The sequence below is a fragment of the Condylura cristata genome, unplaced genomic scaffold (genome assembly GCF_000260355.1).
Source record: "Condylura cristata isolate star-nosed mole 26May11 unplaced genomic scaffold, ConCri1.0 scaffold00035, whole genome shotgun sequence".
NCBI classification, from domain to species: Eukaryota; Metazoa; Chordata; class Mammalia; order Eulipotyphla; family Talpidae; genus Condylura; species Condylura cristata.
The window spans coordinates 5,648,524-5,660,360 of NW_004567136.1; the positions used below are offsets into that span (position 1 = coordinate 5,648,524).

Genomic DNA, 11,837 nt, shown 5'->3' on the forward strand with positions numbered 1-11,837 from the left:
GTAGCAGAGCGCATGCCCTACAAGGAAGTTGCCCTCATTCCTGCCTGGGTCAGCCACAAAGGCCTCGTGAGGCAGCATCAGCAGCAAGGGAGAGCGAGAAGCAGCCAGGGCCAGAATCACCCAGGGGCAGTAGGGGCCAGGCTAGGGGCCTCTGAACTGACTGGGAAGGTTGGGACACGCCAGCCCTTAGGAGACAGAGGTGTCTGGATATACCAAGATTTCTTTGAAGGAGCCAAAAAGATGATGGATGCCTAAGGAATTTATTGATTTTTATAGAATCGTAACATACCTCAAATGTTTATATATTTTAAGTGAAATTGTATGACACTTCCTTAAAGCCAGCTCGTAAAGAATATTTCTGTGATGTTGATCATGGAAAATTAAGTTTTCAACACCCAGAAATGTGTGTGTGTATAATGTAATGTACTGATATATATAATTGCCGTGTTTATTACAGAGCCTTTTGAAGAAACTGAGGAGAAATGGTTATCTTCACTAGAAAATACTCGATGGTTAGAATATGTAAGGTTTGTACAATGCCTTTCCTTGTTTTTATTTTTAATCCTTTCTTTTAAAATAATTCACAAGAGGTACCAAAATTGGAGAGAGAGTCATGTGCTCTCCAATTCCCTCAGTGGTAAACCGACATAGCTAGAATATGGTGTTAAAATCAGGAAATTGACAGTGGTTCAATATATAGGCCTTGCTCAGATTTCACCATTTGTATATATTCCCCTGTGTGTGTACATGTGTGTGTGGTTCTGTGCAGCTTAATCACATGTATGGAGTTGTGTGACCACTGTTACAGTCGAGACAGAAACGCTTTATCGCCACAGGGTCTCTCGTGCTCCCCTTTACCTGGCCCATCCCTGCCCTTGGCAACCACTAACCTCTCCTCTCTGTAGCTTCATGATTCATCAATATCACATAAATCAATCATCCTTTTTCTAAAAGGTTAATGAATTTCTCTGATATAAAAATCAAAATGTCATCTGTTGAAAGTCTTCAATACTAAAGAAATTCATAAAGGTTAAGAGCACAAGTGCAGAGTGTAAGATTACATTTGCTTGATTTTAAGTGCTTTGTTTACTTTTTCCCACTTTCATCTTTATTTTTATTTACTTTTTCCACCACGTTCCCTAATCCCTTTGACCTTTTCTCCCTCCTTGCTCCCTTTTAACCTCAAAAGCCTCACTTTGTTTAATGTCCACTAGTGTTTAAAGCATTTTGCTTTGTCAAATCCTCTGCTTTGTAGCATTTGTTATTTGTCTCTGCAATTCTGATTTGCTTTATTAGGCATAATTCCCTCAAATTCCTTCCATTTTGCTGTAAAAACGACAGTGTTCTGTCTTTCCTCGCAGTAAATTCTATCATGCGATGTCAAATATTTTCAAAAAACACATACAGTGAAAATTAGATTTTTTTTACAGTGCTTTTCTCTTTTCAGGACATTTCTTAAGCATTCAGCAGAGCTTGTGTACATCCTGGAAAGCAGGCGCCTCTCTGTAATCCTGCAAGGTAATTGATGACTGAAACGCGCTCATGCTCCAGCTTCTGTCTCTTACTACACAATCACTGCAGATTTCCCACAACTTCAGAGTCAAACAGCATCAAGGCTGCAAATACAAGGACAGAAAAGAAATCTAATTTTCTCTCCTGTGTGATGTCCTGTCTTCCTTCCTCTACTGTGGGTCACAGCTCTTACTAGATTCATACAAAGACTCTTGTCTTTTTGATTCATACAAAGTTTAAATGCCTCTGGCTCATGCTAGATTGTGACTCTAAAGAAAGTTTGGTGTCAACAAGTTGACTTGTATAACCACGGTGTGACTTTTATCTAATGTTTATTAGTAAGAATAAACGGCAATATAAAAAATTTTTAATTAAGGAAAATATTTGCTGAGATAACTTTACAGCAAATAGAACTTCTAAGCGTATAAAGTTAAATGAACCATGAGCTACTAATTTTATAATATACTGATACTGCATAGTAGGTGGTTATGCTACTGAAACTTACAGAAGGATTTTTACCAAGTGTCAATTTAATTAGTTTTAACTAGGTAAAAATATTTAAAACCCTTGTGGGAGGAAATACTAATAACCCACTGTTCTAAGTAACCCTTAACTGAATGACCGGGTGCATCTAAAATGTGTGCAGTGACTGGTATCAGCTGTAAACCGGTGAATATCCGCATCCTGTTGCAAAGTTCATCTTAGCACGTGTCTGCATGCACTTGGCTCAGAACCTACTTTTACTGACACTTTTTTTTTCAGAACTTTTTTAAGTTTACTGAGGTGCTATGTACATATTAGAAAGTTCATCCATGTTAAATGCATAATTCAGTTATATTTAGTAAATACAGAGTTCAGTTTTAGTAATTTTCTATCACCCCAGAAAGATTCCTTGTGTCCCAGTCGACCACTCATCTTCCTCCTGTCTCGTCTCTCTGTATTTACTTTTCTACATATGTCACATAAATGGAATCACCAACATGTGTTCATTTGCCTCTTCCTCCTCTCACTTCACATACATGTATCTGAGGGTCATTCATGAGCATGTATCAGTGGTTTGTTCCTTTTACTTGTGAATAGTGTTCCACTGTTTGTAAATACCTTTTTTTTTTAAATTCATTTCTTACCAATTTTCTATCAATGTTGATAGACATTGGGGTGTTTCTACTTCACAGCTATTATGCTGTTGTGAACATTCACTAAAAAGAGGTCTTTGTGGGCACACGTAGTTTTATTGGTTAGCTACTGAAATTGCTCAGTTGTGTGACAGGTCTATATTAACTTTGTAAAAGGGGAGGCAAAGGGAATGTGGCGGGTGGCGCTCGCGTGTGTGCTCTGTGGCTGTCTCCCAGCCCCGTGCCCTGGCGGCCGCTGGGCGCCGTCTGATGGAGCAGCAGGTGGTTACCCACTGTGCAGTGAAGTGTTTTGTCTTACTGAGGTCTAGGAATCTTTCACATTTTCTAGATATCTCTAAAGTCCTTTATATTTTTACCTAATTAGCAAACATTTCTCCTCCTTTGTGATTTGTCCTTTATTTTTTTGATGACTTCTGAAGCACAAATTTAAGATTTGTTAGGAGTCCAGTGTATCCGTTGTTTCCTGGTGGATCATGTTTCTGGTGGCATATCTGAGAACTCTGCCTTATGCAGGGTCGTGCAGTCTTTCTCCTTTGTTTTACCGAATAAACTTCTTATAGTTGTGGTTGTTCATGTTAGATCTCTGCTCCATTTTGAATAAATTTTTATGTGTGTGCATTTCCTTACTATACGTACTGTCCGGCCCTGTTTATTTCCCTATAGAATTGGCTTGGCAGCTGTCAAAAATCAACTGAATGTAAACGATAAGGGTTTATATTTAAACTCTTAGTTCTGCGCCATTGATCTTTGTGTCTCTCCTTATACCACTGTCACACTTACCTTGAGTACTGTAGTCTTACGGTAAGTTTTTAAATTGAGATGTGTATGTGGTCAACTTTGCTTTCAAAAATACTGTGGTTATTCTGGGTCTTTGCCTTTCTCTGTAACTTTTATGACTAGCGTAAAACGCTTACTGGAATTTTGATAGGAATATGATGAATGTATACATTTGGCAATTTTAAATCCACCAGTTAATGAAATGAGTATTTTCATTTTTATTTTGGAGTTTCTTTCATTTGTCAGTAATGTTTTGTAGTTTTTGTGTAAAAGTTTTATTAAAGCTTTTAAGTATTTTATTTTTGATAGTACTTTTAATATGATTTTTTAAAATTTCATTTTTACAGTTTTCTTATATACTCAGAATTTTATTGTGTATGGAGGCTTTACTGAACTTATTCATTAGATCTAGTATTTACTCTGTAGAGTCTTTAACATTGTTAAATATTATTTTTGTTTCCTTTCCATTTTTGATGCCTTTTATTTATTTTTCTTGTTTAATTTTCTAACTATAGCTTCTGGTACGATGTATAATAGAAATGGCAAGAGTAGGCATCCTGGCTAGTTCCTGGCCATAGGAGGAAAGCATCTGGTCTCTCACTAATAAGAATGATGTTAGTCATTCTTTGGAGATGCCACTTAAGAGTTTGAAGTTCTCACCATCATAGTTTGCTGAAGTTTTCAATCTGAAATGAATGTTGAATTTTCCTCCCACGGATGTATTTCTGCATCTAGTGGGATGAGGGTATTTTTGTACTTATTCATATGGTATGTTTCATTAAGTGTCAGATGTTAAACTACTCTTGTATTTCTGAAATAAATTCTTGAATTCCTGAGACAATTTGGTTTACTTATATTTTGTTGCTGACTTAAATGTAATCATGAGGGGTATTGAATAGTAGTTTCTTTGGCTGGCTTTGATAACAGTATTACTAATAACACTCAAAAGGACAATTATAAAAGATGGACAGAAAATAAATTATACTGACACTCCCATTTTTCTCATCTACTTCTGAGTCACCATGTGGAGCTGTCAGTAGTAGAAAGACTTAATATTCTTGACAAAGCAAGCAGGGACTCTAGAAAGATTTGTACCACAAATTATTGAAATGTAAGGGATGCACTTCCTACTTTCTGTAAAATATTCATGTTTAAAGGCCTATATCTTCCATGACATTCTAATTATAGTTTATTTGATCTTAAAGTCTGTAATAGTTCAGAGTTGCTGGAATCCAGTGAAGCTTCCTAACATGGATTAGTTTGAAGGCAGCTTAGAAACAGAGTAAGAATTATTTACTTTTCCTCCCCTTTCTCTCAGCATTTTTCTGTAGGTTAATAATAATCTTTCCATTTTATTGACAGAGGAGGAGGGAAGAGATTTGAGCTGTATTATAGCATCTCTTGTGCAAGTGATGCTGGACCCCTATTTTAGGACAATTACTGGATTCCAGAGTCTGATACAGAAGGAGTGGGTCATGGCGGGATATCAGTTCCTAGACAGATGCAACCACTTAAAGAGATCGGAGAAAGAGGTAACGGAAAATCGTTAATGTTCATTATCAGTCTTTAAGTGTATTTAAGTTAAAATTCATGTCATTGGGGCCTCCCTGGTGGTTTAGGAGTTAAGTCTCAGCACTACCACCGTGAAAGCCTGAGTTCGATTCCTGGCCAGGGAGCAGACCCACAGGGCACAGCAGACCTCTCCTGTCCGTCCGCTGCTCCCCTCAGCAGTGTGTTTCAGTCATTGGTCTGTTCTGCTCCCCACTCTGTCTCAGGTGAATCCTCTCATCCCAGACCTCAATCCGTCTACATGAAAAGTCTTTTTTTTTTTTTTTTTTAGTTTTTAAAAAAAAATTCATGTCAGTATGTGAAGAGATGTTACATCTGAAAGAGACTAGAAGACTTTGTAAAGTATGAGTTTAGTATAACTTAGCTGCCTTAGTCCAAGGTTAATGAGTGGTTAGAGTTCCAATTGGTGTTTTTTTTTTTTTATAAAGATTTATTTATTTATTCTTACAGAACTGGGGTACAGGCCAGAGATGTGGAGGGTGAGAGGATTCACCAGAGACAGAGTTGGGAGCAGAACAGGCAGACTGACAAAGTACACTGCGGAGGAACAGCGGGCGGGTCAGGAGAGGTCTGCCTCGCCATGTGGATCTCCTCCAGGGCAGGCGGTGATCAAATTCATGTGGAAGTGGCTTAAGCTTCTTTATGCTGTATTTTAACCTGCTGCGTGACCAGGGAGGGCCCCAATTGGTGTTTTTAAGAAGATCATTGTAACAATAGGGCTGAAATTCTAAAAAAAAATTCTATTAAATTTCTCTCAAGTAGAAAACTCATGAAAGAAATGTTATATTAACTCTGCTGCAAAGTAGATTAAGCACATTAGATATTTTGAAAAAAATTGGAGTGTGACATTTTCTTAAAATGGAATGCAGAGTGTCAGAATCGAAAGTTTGAGAAGGAGATCTCTGACAGCTTTGGATCTAGTGCCCCTGGGGTCCGCAGGGGACTGGGGAATGCACTGCTGGTATCAAGTTGTGTGTCAGAGAACACAACTTGACCTGTTTTCTCCCGTGTTTAATAACAAACTGTAGAAGTGATACCTCCCTTTCAGAGTGCAGGGACTCCTTGAGCTACATGGGGCTCAGGTAGCAGCTGTCCGTTGCTGTGCTTGGGAACTGGTCATGTGACCTAGAGGCTGATGTCAACAGCTTTTTGGAACAGGAAGTTTCCTAGATGCTGAACCTATAAGACCAACAGAAACTAATGATACATTGGTTTTTGGTTTGAGTTTTTTTAGTTTTGTTTTTTCTTAAATGTTCTAAGTGACTTTCCAGGTAGGTTTAAATACATGTTTCACTCTGCCCCATTCATGGAGACAGCCTGCCTGCCTGTTTACTACGCCACTTCAGTGTGGTTTACTTCCTATAGGGCTGTGATATTTCTCATGGTCAGACAAGTTCTTAGGTTTTACATAAGTGATATTTAAGGATAAGTGATCTACCCACTTACCCTTAGCTCATGTTAGGAGCCAGGAGTTTTAGGTTTAGATGTTTTCCTATCTCTCCTGAATAAGAAATATAAATTTGGGGGTAAATATGAAGAGCTTAGACCACATTAAATAATCCAGAAGAATCAGAATTAAATAATTCTGTTTCTGTTTGCCAGTCTCCCTTGTTTTTACTATTCTTGGACACCACGTGGCAGCTGTTAGAACAACATCCAGCAGCTTTTGAGTTCTCCGAGACCTACCTCGCTGTGCTCTATGACAGTACCCACATCTCGCTCTTCGGTACCTTCCTTTTCAACTCTCCTCACCAGCGGGTGAAGCAAAGCACAGTAAGTGACTCTGTGATCATGGCTGCTTATTTATTTTAACTATTTTACTGAGATACAGTTGAAGTCAGATAGCTGCATATTTAAAATGATTTTAGCTATCATTTTGTTATAGTTGCTGAGTCAGTTATTTAGAAACAGGCATCCAGGAACTCATGAGTGAGCATTTCATAGTTTGTCTCCATTGTCCATTGTTCATAATAAGGCATTTTAAAGGCCTTAAGTTTTTGCTTCTGCATTTAATTTTTGCACTAGCTCATGGGGGTAGGCATGCACACTCACAGTTGAGCCTTCAGCGGTGACGGGAGGCGAGGGCATCCAGTGGCCTGGTGGGCTTGGGTGCAAAGCCTGAGCACGTGGGCCCGGCCCGAGGGGCAGCTGTGCTGTCGAGCACCCGCCTACAGGACCCTGGAGACTGGGAGCCACCTGCTCTTCTCTTTTGCTTCTTGACTACATTCCGGCCACGCCCATGCGTGGTTACAAATTCTTAACTGGGATAAAAGTTAAGTATGTTGTTTGCTTCCCTTGTTCTATGCTCTAGTGCTGTATTTTTTAATTCGGCTTTTTTTCGAAAGTTTTTCTGGCAGAACTCTTGCTCTCACCTTGGCATTTCATATTCATGATTGGATATAATAGCTGACTGAGGCCGTGTTCTCTGGGGACCTTCCCCTCCCACAGAGCCAAGGCTTTCTCTCCCTTCTGAGGGAGATAGCAAGTGATACTCTTGAAGTACTGTTTGGGAAAATCCACTCTTCCTTGAAGATAAATATTTTTAGTTTTCACATTAAGGAAAAAAACATGATGGCACACGGGTGACTCGGTGATGAGAAACCCACGGGGATTACAATTGAGATGAAAAAAAAGTCCAAAATGATGTAATAATAAAAAAAATTAAAAAATAAAAAGACCCACTGAAGCATAGTTCAGAAACTCTGACATGTAATGATGAACAGTTCATCCAAAAAGGGGTGGGGGAAAGGATTTGCATGAGAAAATTTGCCATCATTTCACATATATTTTATTTTGCAGGAATTTGCTATAAGCAAAAACATCCAGTTGGGTGATGAAAAGGGCTTAAAATTCCCCTCGGTTTGGGACTGGTCTCTTCAGTTCACAGCAAAGGATCGCACCCTCTTCCATAACCCCCTGTACATTGGAAAGAGTACGCCTTGTGTGCAGAATGGTTCTGTGAAATCTTTTAAACGGACAAAGGTAAGTTACAAAATGCACTAACCATTTTTGCTCCTGTATAACCAAAGAGACCTGCAGGGCACGGTGTTAGCAGCCAAATCGCTTTCCTGCCCCCGCTGCCAGTGCAGGGCTCGCAGGAGCGTGCGCGCACAGCACAGTGACTGCCCTGCCTTCTTGGGGGCTGACATTCATAAGGCCCTGGTCAGCATCTGAGAATCAGGGTGCAGCTCTGAGCCTGGGAACCCCTGTTCCAAAATACATGAACTTTTCCTTTTTTTGGTCAGGTCTAAATTTTATCTAACCCAGAAGTCTAATTCGCACTGCTTCAACTGAGTGGGTAGAGTGGATCACCTTCCCACCCGCCTCAAAAAGCTCTGCAGAGAGGGATTGGATGAAATCCCATAAAAAGGAGCAAAAATGTCCAGATTTCCTAGTTTTAGGTTTATATTTTTCATCAGACCTTCTCATCTAAAAAGGGAGCTCTGGGAAAATAATGCTGACCTCTCTCTTTGTACAGAAAAGCCACAGCTCCACATTGCGAGGTATGCCAGCTGCCTTCAAGAATGGAATCGTCGGTGACCAGGAGTTACTTCCACGGAGAAATTCATTAATACTAAAGGTGAAGCCGGAGCGGCCTCAGCAAGCTGGCAGCCAGAGCAGAGGTGTGGAGGAATATTTTCAAGAATGGTTTTCCAAGCCAGTTGACCTGCACGGCGTCCTGCTACCACGTCTCTCTGGAACGCACATAAAACTGTGGAAACTGTGCTACTTCCGCTGGGTGCCCGAGGCGCAGATCAACCTCGGGGGCTTCATCACTGCCTTCCACAAGCTCTCCCTGCTGGCTGACGAGGTGGACACGCTCAGCAGGACGCTGCGGCAATCCGGGGTGGGCCCCGTGGAAGCCTGCTCCTCGGAGCTGGACCAGAGCAGGATGTACTTCCGGGCTGGCAGCCCGCACCAGACCCCGGGGACACCCGACTTCCTCTCCTCCTCGTTCCCGTTTTCCCCCGTAGGCAATCTCTGCAGACGAAGCATTTTAGGAACACCATTAAGCAAATTTTTAAGTGGGGCCAAAATATGGTTATCTACCGAGACCTTAGCAAACGAAGACTAAAATCACTGTGTTCTGGACATTTGAGAGAAGCTATGAACTTTTTCCCTCTGGGTTAAATTGCTGACCTAGGCATTTGAAACTTAATTTTATGCATAACAGTTGAAATTTGCACTAATATTTTAAAACATGCTGAGTTATGCTTCCTGTACATTTTTTTTTTAAGATAGGTATAAATGTTTTTTATGTCCTCTCATTTTCAGGTCTGGCTCACTTTTAGGTGATTTGCAGGCAGACTTTTACTGTGAGCAAGCTAGTCAGATTATGCCTGCAACATTTATTTTGTCTGCATCCATATTTCCTGCCACCTACTAAATGTTGTTACCTGATCTTTGACCAGATGGGCAATGCAAGCTGCAGTTGGAAGAGTTAAGAAATGAGTGTAGTGTATTTGTGAGAAGCATCTGGTAGTCTCCCAGCAGGCATCAGTAGGTGCTCATGTATTTTTCTGGTCACTTTCTACTCCTTCTGAATGAACTCACCAGGGTTCAGTGTCCAAGGCCCTAATTTATTTTAGATCACTGTATTTGGGACTGTAGATCACTGTGTTTTAAAATCATGTGTTTGCTTTTTAACTTTTAGGACTATCGTTAAAATGATTCGCACTGTTAACTGTTAAAGCATTTGTTGTAGATAATGTAATTAAACTTAGAAGTGCCTTTGACATTGACATTAAGGTATGAATACCACAGGAAAATATATTTGTTTTTAGAGTTAACTTGTTCAAGTCCCACTGCATACTGGAAAGAGACTTTTAACACTAATCCTTTACCAGTAGCCAGGAGTCCCCGGAGTCACATTTCCCACCCCACAAAGTTAACACAGGGCATGGGGGTAGATGTTGCTTCTGTCCAGGAGCATTTGGAGTTAAGCTCTGTCTACACCAAACCCACCCCCAAAATAGAGGGCTTTCCATCAGTAGCGCCAGTGTGCTGAAGTGTTGTGTGCTCTGCCCCTTGGTAATAACTGATGGGGTCATGAGTCAGGTGACCTGCACAGAGGCCCCTCTGCCCTCAGACAAAGATCTTAATTCTTAAAGAAAAGGTTCTCCCCTCAAAATACTGCTGTTTCAGTAAATGAAAAAGGGTCCCATCCACCCCCAACTTTTGACAGCAGTTTTGAGAGACTGAGAAGGAGGCAAAGGTGTATTCTTGTTCTGAAACGCCCTCACTTTCAAACAGCGTGACAAGAGCCTCACCAGAACTGTGTGGTCAGCGTTTACACTTACTGTGGTGGTGACATTTCACACTGGTTCCCCACGCCCCTCAGTCCCATACACACCTCGTTTCCTGCTCAAAAGATGGATGTTTTCAAATTTGACTATTAGAAGTTCTTAAATTGTGTCTTAAGCTTAAAAAAATATTTTATATTAAAATGTCTAGTTTATTTCCTTTTCAGAAACAAGTTTTTGAAAAATTAACCTTTTTTGTAATGAATAGCCATTTCTATTTGAATTTATTTGCCTTTCAAAAATCAGTGTCTATATTTCAAGGGACAGTATCTTAGCAAATTCATCTTCTGCATAAACCCAAAGTTCTTGCCAACCTGTTGCCTAGAAAATAAGGGCTTTTTCAGTTTATATAAACCGCATTTTTGCCATTAAACATTTTTATAATCTTTGATTGACGCCATTGCTAGAATCCTTAATACACCACAGCATGTCCTGCCATCAAAAGTGTAGTAATTCTCCCCCTTTTCACTAAGCTTCTTTATTTTTACAGAGTAACTTAAATTTGATATTGGGGGAGGAGGGTGATCATTTAATTCTCTCAACAGTTATGTCAACATTTTTAGTGATTTCTTTTGTTAATTTACAAATTAACAACTAGGTACTATTAATACTGTTTTACAATAGAAAATGCATATTTTTATATGATAATCAAATGTAGTAAAATACGTAGTTTTTCATTTTATTTTTGCTGGACAGTTGTTACAGCATGATTATTGTGCCACAACTGATTGTGCATAATATGAAAAACAACTACAACAGCCTTAAGTCCTGGCTATCGCAGAGCTGCTTGGCACCTCTGTCAGCAAGAAGGATGTTGTGATGACGTCCCAAGTGTGGGTGCAGACATGGAACCAAAGAGCTTTACCTTCGGCACCCACAAACCTGATGCAAAATCCTCGCTCATCGATGTCACCCAGCTGCCAGCTGGTTGCGGACTTCCTAGTACCAGACTCAGTGGACAATGTTCTGCCATTAGTCTGATGGAAACCAATTTTAAAACCAAAAATGTCTAATTTTTTTTAAAGAAAAGTAATTAATTTGTGCAAACGGCAAAAATTTCAGTGTATAACGTTCAACAAAATCTGCTTGTTCTAGCAGTAAATTCAAGTAGTTAAAAACTTGACTTGGGGGAAAAAACTAAAACCTTGTGCCTAAAATTGATTGTGACTCACTTAAAGTAGGATGAGCAGGAAGGTGAAAGATCTTATTCAAATCAACATTAATGAATGTGAAGGAAATTTTGGTTGCTGAATAAAATTTCCACAAAGTGTTTGTTGTAGTCATCAATGCGCAATCACCTACAAGAACATAGAACATAGTACATTCTTGAATGTATATAAATCCAAGAATCTGTTTCCAGTATACTTACTAGAAACTATGTGCACTACTTTTTAAAAAGTTTTTTTATAAAAAACCTAAAGTGAATCATCTCATTTAGGTTTCAATAAGTCTAATAAAATAGATGACATCTACCCCTCAAATGACCACAAAGATTCTGACCTTTAAAAAGTCCACGACTCGCCTTGTGGCAAGCCTACCA

The 11,837-nt window shown here is 39.7% G+C and overlaps 1 protein-coding gene across 2 annotated transcripts in view; it reads left to right on the top strand.

Annotated features, from left to right (window-relative positions):
• Positions 1-11,559, top strand: part of MTMR10 (myotubularin related protein 10) — a 38,536-nt gene extending 26,977 nt beyond the window's left edge. For both annotated transcript variants that reach the window (XM_004693076.2, XM_012732747.1), the window contains 6 exons: positions 458-527; positions 1,448-1,518; positions 4,788-4,957; positions 6,597-6,767; positions 7,794-7,976; positions 8,473-11,559. In XM_004693076.2, the coding sequence (XP_004693133.1) occupies positions 458-527; positions 1,448-1,518; positions 4,788-4,957; positions 6,597-6,767; positions 7,794-7,976; positions 8,473-9,069 (1,262 nt within the window). In that variant the 3' untranslated portion in view covers positions 9,070-11,559. The remainder of the gene's footprint in view (positions 1-457; positions 528-1,447; positions 1,519-4,787; positions 4,958-6,596; positions 6,768-7,793; positions 7,977-8,472) is intronic.
• Positions 11,560-11,837: the final 278 nt, after the last annotated feature.